The following is a 10757-nucleotide window of genomic DNA, read 5'->3' on the forward strand; positions in this document are numbered from 1 at the left end:
GAACTCATCCATGTTTGGGTCTGACCAGAGAGAAAGAGAAAGAAGGAAAATGTAAGAGAAGAATCAATAAATAAACTGGTACTTTATTTATCGACCCTGAAACGATGAACGGTAATACTGATCTCGGCAGGATATGAACTCAGTGTGCAGCGAGCCAGAATAAATACCACGATATATTTTATCCGATTATCTAACGACTCTACCAACATCTAATATTTCGGTTCGTTGGTTTACTAAACCAGCAACACCTTCTCAGTCCCTAATACAACTGGGAAAGGCATGAACGCCTCCAAATCATATTTTATTTATCTTGTACATTTGTGTGGATCTCTGAAGAATTCACGAATGTACGTAAAGACTCAAACACACAGAATTAAAAGAGAAAATTAAGTAAGAGCCAAACTAAACGACGTTTTACCTAGTTGTGTTTCGTTTCGTCGTGAGGTTATTGCCAAGTGAAAGTTCCACTCCTTGTTCTATAGGCAGCCGACCTTCATCGAGCGTCAGTTGAAACCCAACCATGGCATTGTTCACATCAGTTCGCTCTCTGCCCAGGCTTCTCCCCGGGGCCTCGCCCCACGCCGGGGCCATCCACAGACTTTCGTAAGTTCATCGTTTTCAATATATCCTTTGCTATATTCTAGCTTTACTTCATGAAAGACAGCCAATATTTACTTTTCTAACAACCCCTGGCTCCTACGTTGATCACCCGGTCTGCAAGAAATAGCAGCCAATGTCTCCCTAAAATAACACGTGTCATCTTAAAAAGAGGAAGGCACGTTAGACAGATTAGCCCCTGATGCAAAAAAATAGACAGGATGGTCATATCTGGAATGTCTATGATCATAGGTTTGCTCGATCAAGGTTGACTCGGGGTTAAATGGAATAATAATGGACACAATTTATACACACACACACACACATTCAATGTGTGTGTATATATATATATAATATATAACAGAAATATTGTTTATACAAAAAAAAAAGAGTAAATTTTGTAGAAATTCTGAGTTGATTGTGTGGAGTTAATGTTTTTCTATCAAGTGGGGTGGATTTAGAGTGTGGCTTTGGACGAGGATCGAAACCGAATCACTAACTTCGCAGAAGTCTGGTGTTTCTTCAGTCCGGATCAAAGTTTTCTTCAGAAGCAGCAAAACTGGTGAAATCTTGGATGTCTTGTTAAAAATAGACGACATATGATGTATCTCGGATGAAATGGAAAATTTTATGAAGGCTTTCAGGCCTGCTAAAGATAACAGCCAGATCTTCAAATAACCGTTTTAAAGAAGAGCAAAGTACCTGATATAATATAGTCGTACTTGGCTTTTAAAAAGACTGTTTAGTCATGGTTGGACTGCCTGTGGATTAGGGCGGGCCTGGGTGCAACGCATAATACCTTTCGTTAACCTGTAAAATGTTGGAGCAAATGGAGGCGCCTCTACCTGTTTGTTTAACCTGTTAGAAATAGCTGTGAAAGTCCCTCAGATTACGCCCTTTCTATATTTGAATGGAAGGAAATACTGGAAAATGTAACCTACTCTGGCCGAGAAAATAGAAGAAAGATGTGATTGTCATAGTTGGAACGCCTTTCATCGAACGTCTACGCTATCAAAAGCTAAACCCCGACCACCAACACCCGTCCTTCACCCTTCATGTCGACATAAAAATTATTATTATTCGAATCGTTAGCAGACCGGACAAACTACTTCACGGCATTTCGTCTGTCTTCATGTCCCGAGTTCAAATTCCGCCGAGGTCGACTTTGCCTTTCATCCTTTCGGAGTCGATTAAACAAGTACCAGTTACGCACTGGGGTCGATGTAATCGACTTAATCCCTTCCCCCAAATTCGAGGCCTTCTGCTTCCAGTAGAAAGGATTATTATTATTGTTTTCGTTTATATATTTTATTGTACCTATTGTTGTTTAGTAAGCAGACAACTACGATGAAAGACATTCCATCTGTGACCATCTCGTATTTTCGTATATTTAGAATTGCATTTTCCAAAGTATATTCAGAGGATTTGACTGCTTTTTTTCTTTCTAGCAGGTCGAGAGTTGAGTTAAGTACCAGTTAAATACTCGTGTCGATTTTAACACCTGCTCTCAAAACTTACTTTTTATTTAAATCTAATTTAATTGATATCAAAAGTTGCCTTATATCCAATTAAAATTAATTAGTCTTTTCATTAGTATAACCGTCCCAAATTCCCTGTTAAATATTCGGTCTAATCGAACCCCTCCACTCTAACGTGCCCCGACCTGTCTTATAAGAATCGTCCCATTACATTTCCACCCGTTTCCCGTTTTACTTTGACATTGACATTTTTATTTCTGACCCTTTTCGTCTGCGAACCCCTTCATATGTCACTCCCCTCTCATCGTAAAAGTTCCGTTTCAGTTACCTCAGTACTGAAATCAAAGAAAGGTTAAGGTTATTGCACCACAGCCGTTAGTTTTGACAAGCCTCAAATATATTTCCTAGAAGAGGGCAAAATAGTAAAGATATGAGGAAGACGAGGGGTTTGGGCCTTTCTTACGTGATATACCTGGTCTTTCTGAGTATTTTTTCCGAGGTACAATATTTCTGTGTAACCTTTATTTCTCACAAACAGAACCACCCGACTGCTCAAGGTCTTTGGCTAATGTCCTTGTAAACGTGCAACTCTGCAACGTTTTGCCTGAAGTTTTTTCTTCTTTTTTATTATTCTTCAGTTTTAACTCAGTCTCTCTTGCCCTTCCTACCGCCCACATTAATTAGGAAATAGAAGAAGAGGGAGGATTTTTAAAAATAGCTGAGTGTAGATTATATATTTCCAAACATACGTTTATAGACACATACACACTCGCATACAGGGATAGTCAAATATGATAATTTGAACCCGAATGTTAAAAATGAAATTGGTATAAATTTATTAATCGTTTTCGAGCAAACTGGACGAAAGTGTTCACGTTTTTCGGGTCTACGTGCACACACGAGCATATGAATATATTATATATATATATATACATATGTATTTATAAATACACACACACACACACACACAACCACTTTCTATTCTCATCCGTTTTCCTTTCTGAACGGTTTACAACGATTTCCCTTCGTTAACCACCAAATATTTCATTATTTCCTGGGGTCATCTTAACCTTTATAGGAACCAGGTAAAGCGACCGATCAACGTGAACTTCGATCCTCAATCTTTTCGTCTGAAGTAGGCATGGAAGGAACTGTATTAATTGCATGATGTTTAGCCCCAGGTCAGCCTAAATTGAGCAGACCTGTGATAAAAACTGTGACCATCCCGTTTGTTTATATACCATATGTATATTAATCAGTGTGTTCTTTTTTAAAGACAGCCGAAGGAAAGTTGCTTTTTCTAACATATTGTATGACCTACAGTCTAGTTTCGATTCCCGTTTACACCTTCGTTGTCCCTGGGAACGTTTATTCAGATCTTATCTCTTAATAATAATCGTGATTATTATAATTATTTCCTGCCTATGCCAGAAAAGAATTTAAAATAAGCTGTAAATTGATATCCTCATATGGGGATATCCTATCGCCTATGGCCCAAAGATTATCAATTTTTACAGCTGGTTGTTCGACAAATTTCGTAAAGAACTTTTATTTATTCACTTTTGTTTTCATGTCCTGCTGAAGTCGATGAGAAGTGAAACACACGAGCACCTTTCTCCTCATTATCTTTCATACACACGTACATGGCATAAATACATAAATTGTGCAAGTGTGAGTATGTGAATGCAACAAATACATGGAGCTGAACATACTCGAACGCACATCCATTATCTTTGCATGAATACATTGAACGAGTGGGTGTTTCACTATTCAACTCACGAACATTAAAAGTCAATGTGTGTGTCACTTTCCACCGACCTCACCGACTTCATAGCAAACAGGGACATGAAAACAAAAGTAAATAAAAGTTCTCTACGGAAATTGAGGAACAACCAGCTTTAAAAATTAATAATCAAAGTTTCCAGACTAGTTCTGTAGCGTGCCAACAGATGGCAGCACTTTGCGTTGCAAGTGAGAGCTAGCCGTGACCTTCACGAGGCAGTGTGCTGAGTGATGTCGCTGTGTTTACTTCACAAGTTGTGAAATTTCTGTTTTTGTGATTATGTGTCTGCTGTAGTCTGTGATTTTGTCATGGACAGGAACAAAGAGCCAGCATGGAATTTTGTGTTAAACTTGGGAAGTCTGTTACAGGGACATTGAGCATGCTTCAGCAAGCTTACAGCTACGAGACAATGAGTCATGCGCAATGACTCGAGGGTCACGGGTGCTTCAAAAGCGGAAGAATGTTCCTGGAAGACGATGAGCGATCTGGAAGATCTGCCTGGAGTGTCACCCACGGAAATGTGGTATTGTGCATCCAGAACTTGTCCCCCGGGGCCAGACCATCAGTCGAGAGTTCTACTGTAACATTTTGAAGCAACCGGATCTGTGGAGCGCGAAAAATAGGGTTCTTCACCGAGCTCTTCCATTCGTCAGTTTCTCGCCCGAAAGAATATGGCATCGCTTTCGCACCCACCCTATTCCCCAGATTTAGCACCTGCAGACTTTCATCTCTTCCCCAAGATAAAAATGCTGCCCAAAGGTCGCCGTTTTAACACCTTTGTCGAGATCCAGAGTGAATCTCAGAAGGTCCTCGACTCGCTTACGGAAAACGACTTCCAGGCCGGATCCCTAAATTGGCGGGAACTTTGGGGCTGGTGTAGTTCTGCGCAGGGTGACTATTTCGGAGGGGATGATGTTTAAACGTGGGTAAATGAGTTATTTTCTATTAAACATAACTAATTCAGGAACTTTTTGATACTATCTCGTAAGTCTTGTATAACAGGTTCTTTCACTGATACAGTAAAACGGGTGCATAGGCCGTTTTATGACGGGTATCAGCGGAAATCTACCGTCTTGTAAAGGAAGGACAAATTCGATAATGTCCCCCTAGACACACACTGTGTCCCATGTGAAAACGTGATGGTAATGGCTACGTTGTTTAGTGTCGGGTCAATTCTGTTCGAAACATGTTCCAACCGTGACCAGCCTGTCAGAGATATAGTGAGTATCTCTGAGACTTATTTCTCGCAGATGAAGTTACACACTTTTCATTACACTCTTGATAAATCTATTAAGCTAATTAACCTCATAATGTAAGGAACGATTAATAAATTTTTCGTTTTACATAAAAATTACGGTTGCGAAATAATTAAAATATTGATTTTAAATATTTAGATTATTGATCTGTCACAATCCGGAATGTATGATGTAAGGGTGGTTATAAATGAAATCAATTATAGATTTCGTGTTTTAATTAATCTAAATCTGAATTGACAGACAGTGACAAAGTGGAATAATGTGGAAGGATTTTAGCTTAAAATAATATTGTAATTACGAGTATTGATTATTGTTTGACGGACATATTGCCGTGTATGTGAACTGACGGCAGCCGGGAATCGAAACCGAATCTCACTGATAAGCGTTTTGTTGAAAATGCTTGCACATTTCGGCGGAATCTCGGAATAGCTGTCTCTCCTTCGAAATCCCATACCTCATGGAAAGGAAAGGTCTTTTTCCTTTATTATGATTATTTTTAACATTCTTCTGTTGCAGACAACAGATATTACGATCCTGAGAGAGAGAGAGAGAGATAACTTGTAATTTATTTCTTTGACATGTTTAGATCGTTAGCCATTAGACATTCTTTATTTTCTCTCCTTGTTCCTTTCTGTGGAAGAGCGTAGGCTTGAAACATTAAAGACCTTTTTCACTTCCCGAGCGCTAAACTAATACATCTGTTTGTTGTCTACACCACCTGTCTTCGTTTTTTTTGTAAATTCTCCCCATACTTCCGAATACCTTTCTTGTGAGGTATGGGACTTCGAGGGACTGTTATTATTTCCAAATTCCGCTGACGAAAATATTTCTCCTTGTTTACTCTCCTCTTCATTTTGTGATGACAGGGAGTCTCTACATGGTTACTCAATTTGCTAAAAATAACAGCCAGTTCTCACCGTAATCGTACCATATCGTCTTAAAAAGAGAAGGACATTATTGTTAGATAATGTGGTTACATTATGCTTGAAGATACGATGGAACGACCATGGTTGGAATATCTTTGATCATAATAAGTCTGCTGGCTCAGTGTTGACCCGGGGCTAAATACCAATCTTCTTCCTCTTTCGTTTTGGGGTTCTTTTACAGATGTCTTCGTTATTTGTTGTTAACAGGAAACAAATAGGTTTATTATCGTTGTTGAGCACAAGATCAGACCATCCTTGTTTTTGTTCTTTCCACACAGAGTAAATCGTGGACTACGTTATGTCTTATGACCTCTCCCCTTTTTTGAAGACAAGTTGTGAGTTAGTTCCATGTCAAGCACATAGAACTGAGGTCATTTGTTGGCCTTATTAGGGCTTAAAGAAAATTGGTGCAATGTAAAGAAGGATTGGCTGCTGTTTCTAGTAGGTTCATAGACTTAATACGTTGACTCGTATGTCTAGTGCCTCTCTCCCCTGTATGTATATACTGATTTCTTGCATCTCGCTTATGGTGGGGAGTTGGTGTCTCTCCTGTCAGTTCAAATATAACATACGACTTCTTGTGGCTAAGGGGTCTTTGACTCCTACTTCTAGCAATGCTGGTGCTCTTTGCACCTTTGGTCACTTTAAGGGACGATGAATTACCGTATTTTAACGTGTATAAGGAACCCCCTAATTTGGGGGGGGGGGGGTTAACATTTGGAAAAAAGACTTCGTAAGGGATTATAAGAAACTCCCGTATTTTTTTAACCTAATTTTTGACAAAAACGGGTTCCTTATACGTGTTAAAATATGGTATTTCCTTTTTGGTTTTAAATTGCCTCCAGCCACCTTTATTATATATATATACATATATATATGCATGGTGGCATGACCGTGCCGGTGGCATGTAAAAAGCACCATCCAATCGTGGTCGTTGCCAGCCTCCCCTGGCACCTGTGCCGGTGGCACGTAAAAAGCACCCACTACACTCACGGAGTGGTTGGCGTTAGGAAGGGCATCCAGCTGTAGAAACACTGCCAGATCAAACTGGGCCTGGTGCAGCCTCCTGGCTTCCCAGACCCCAGTTGAACCGTCCAACCCATGCTAGCATGGAAAACGGACGTTAAATGATGATGTATGTGTGTGTCTACACACACACACATATATTTTTAGAGAGAGAAACTGTGTGTAGATCTCAATAGTAACTGTTTTTCTTTATCATCTGAAGTCTTTCCGCCACGGTTCCTGTCATGGGCTTCTGTGACCCAGCTGTGGAGATCAATATCCATTAGCATTTTCAATCACTCAACCCACAAACAGTAAGACAGTGTCAAATATGATTTAACTCGGCACAACTTTGGAATAAAATATCAGTTGGTATCATCCTTTGCCTTTTGAAGATTTTGGATGACTTGGAACTGTCACAAGTTCTTCTCTCAGAATGTCACAACTGAAGTTCATCATATGAAGTGTGTCACCCTGGTGTGATCATGTTGAGTTGAGAGCTTTGGGGAGATATTTTGGGGTCAGCCTTGACTAGCACCACTAAATGATGATGGTAGGTGGTGATGTAGGGGTGCTGTGTTGCTGTGTTAAGGGATTACATAAATGTTCTTTGAGTGGTTTATTCTCTGGTCAGTTTGTCTTGTCCACTTTCTATCTTTTACATCATCATTCTCTTCACTAAATCTCGAACATTTCACATTTTTGTTGTCAGTGTTCAATGGGGCAGATTTGTGATCCTGGTCGCCTAAATGCCATGAAGATGATATTAATCTCCAATCTTATGAGTCTTATCACTCATGAATAATTTACTGCTGCTGCTGTCTGTGCCGGGTACTCGTAGCCCCTCTACCAGCAGGGCAATGCAATTGGTGGAGCAGCCATCCAGAAATCCTAAAGCTGTTTAGTGGGGGTCATGATTGGGGCTGCCCTCGGTGGATAATTCTAGTTGTTAACAAGCGATGTAAATTGATAGATTGATTGACAAACAGACAGACAGAGTACAACCTGTCCAGGCCGTCCTCAACACTCTGTAATCTCATTCAATAAACCACCACATGTTGGTTTGGTCCTCAGTTAGGTGGAAGTCTTGTGTATCTGGAGACATGAAGGCTTTGACCATCTACCTGGGTACTCTTGAGGTAAAACCTTTGACCAAAGGAAGTTATTCTCAGACCTTCACTCCAAACAATCTTTGTGGTGAAAGTGTTGTCTTCTACACATCTTGCCAAGAACCACTCAGAACTCTGCTCTTTGGTCTGGGTCATCTTCATTGAGAACAGAGACTAATCCTGGATCACAATTTTTTCCAATGACCATCCAAGCGTGGCCGTTCGCCAGCCTCATCTGGCACCTGTGTTGGTGGCACGTAAAAAGCACCCACTACACTCACGGAGTGGTTGGCGTTAGGAAGGGCATCCAGCCGTAGAAACACTGCCAGATAAGATTGGGCCTGGTGCAGCCTTTGGGCTTCCCAGACCCCAGTTGAACCGTCCAACCCATGCTAGCATGGAAAGCAGACGTTAAACGATGATGATGACATCATCATCATCATCGTTTAACGTCCGTTTTTCCATGCTGGTATGGGTTGGACATTACTTCAAAATTCGATGGACACTTGATTTTGATATTCCTCTCTCATGACTTGCCTATCACAGATTGTCTTGGATTCCAGCAATAATATGTTCCTAGTCTGTCTGTTTGTCAATGTCCATGGTTCAATGGAATGTTCCTTCTGCTCATTCTGAACCATTCCATCTGCTTCAAACTTGTCTTGGATGCAAGTGATGGTAAGTTGCAGAAGTGGATCTCTGGAACTCCCTCCTAAATTGTGTTACCTTCCTTGCTTGGAAATAGGTGAGGCTTAGTGGCAGGAAAGGCCCCAGCTGTAGAAAATCAGCTTCAGAGAATTTCATTTGACCCCAGCAAGCAGAGAAGCCAGGCATTAAAATGGTTGTGATAATATGTACTCACACATGCATACAAGTATACACACACATATATATATCTTTATAAAAATGTGTGTGTGTGTATGTATATATATATATATATATATATAGTTGTTGTTGTCCTGATATAAAGGTGTTAAGGTAACGTTAGAAACTAGGTGAAGGTTTGTTAGAATCAGCTGAATTGCACAAAACAATAATATTTGTGTCTAACACACGCACACACGCTGATAGGTATTTAAATTAGGACTGATTACGGGTGTCCTGATTAGATTTAATTTGAGTGAAGCCCAGTTGTTTATCAAGAGATAGCTTGTATGAAATCTAATAACTACACTGTTGAACTAAATCTGTCTCGTTAAGAAATGATTCATTGTCTCTGATTTTTATATTTAGTGAGTGTTTGATAGGTTTATAAATATTTAGACTTATTTAAATAGTTGTTGTACACAAAATGCTCTGACCCTTTCTAATGGTCAGTTGGAGGTGGGTTCTGTGTTATCGTTGGGTGACCTTAGTTAGTCCTGATTAAACAGACCTTAACACAGAAGTGGGAGATGGACACTGGTCACTACTAACAATTCCACCAATTCACTGTCCTGCGCTGGTAATTTATTTATTGGCCCTGAACGGATAAGAGGCAAAGTTGGCCTTGGTAGGATTTGAACTCAGATTCTGATGTTGTTGTGGCTCTGGTGTTGGTGGTTGTGTCACCCTCAGGTCACCCCTGGTGATGGGTAAATGACTGTATCCAATACAGGTTATTGGAAATCTTAGTGGTGGGCATGTTTGAGGTTGAGAGATCTTTGGAGGTTTAGCAGTGGCCATGCTGGAGGTGAGCTAAGGAGTCTCTGTTATAACCCCTTGCTCCATACCATTGCTGTTTTTCTGTGGTTTGAGGCTAATAACATTATTTGTATATTCTAGGCCAGCTCAAATCAGACACATCTAGGGTCAATATGTTCCAACCATGACTACCACATCTAATTTTCAGGAAAGGTATCCATAGCTACATAACTGAATGTGTCCTTTCCTTTATTAAAGGTTTCACTAAAATCTGTCTCCTATTTCTAGCTATCAGACTAACTCCTTTATCAACCCCCATCCCATTGGTTCAGTGTGTGTGTGTTGGAGGTGGGGTTAGGGTTAGGGTACAATATCAACATCTCTCACTCCCAGCACCAACGATGGTCTCCAGTAAACCACACTGACCACTGAAGTACCCTGCTCCTCTATCTGGCTGACCACTACCATCTCAGGGCACCCTACAGCCTCAGTGCCTCCCTCTCTTGGTGTTTCACTCCCTCTTCTCCTCTTGTACAGGTTAAGGGTCACCATGTTCCTGGGGCAGTCTTCTGCTCCTTAACCCCTCACTACATCACACTTTAGTAGTCAGCAGTCATTCTATCCCCACTTGCTACTGCATTGGTCACAGATGTACCCAGGGGTCACACCCAGAGTTTTGGGGAAGTGAAAAGATGTGGGTGGGAGGAGGGATGTAGAAGCAAGGTCATGTAATGTGGGTGTGTCTCACACCTGTCTTCACTCGTTTACATATCTTTAACAACTGGAATAAATCTTGAATAATGTGGTTTAGTCTTAACTCAGTCTTGATTGAGCTGACTTATGGTTAAAGATTTACTAACCTCAGTCGTTTGTTTTTTTATAGAAATAGATAAGGACTTTTGCAGTATCTTTTCCTTTCTATCACCTTTAATCAACAACTATAACAACAATTACATCTACACTGGGGTGGTGGTGTTGTT

At 40.4% G+C, this 10757-nt stretch overlaps 1 protein-coding gene across 1 annotated transcript in view; it reads left to right on the forward strand.

Annotated features, from left to right (window-relative positions):
* The first annotated feature begins 441 nt into the window (after positions 1-441).
* The window catches only part of LOC115221535 (aspartate aminotransferase, mitochondrial), a 25905-nt gene continuing 15589 nt past the window's right edge, over positions 442-10757 (forward strand). Inside the window, exon 1 of the mRNA XM_029791736.2 lies at positions 442-603. Coding sequence (XP_029647596.1) covers positions 521-603 — 83 coding nt within the window. The 5' untranslated portion in view covers positions 442-520. The remainder of the gene's footprint in view (positions 604-10757) is intronic.

This window comes from Octopus sinensis, linkage group LG18, assembly GCF_006345805.1.
Source record: "Octopus sinensis linkage group LG18, ASM634580v1, whole genome shotgun sequence".
In the NCBI taxonomy this organism is placed as follows: Eukaryota; Metazoa; Mollusca; class Cephalopoda; order Octopoda; family Octopodidae; genus Octopus; species Octopus sinensis.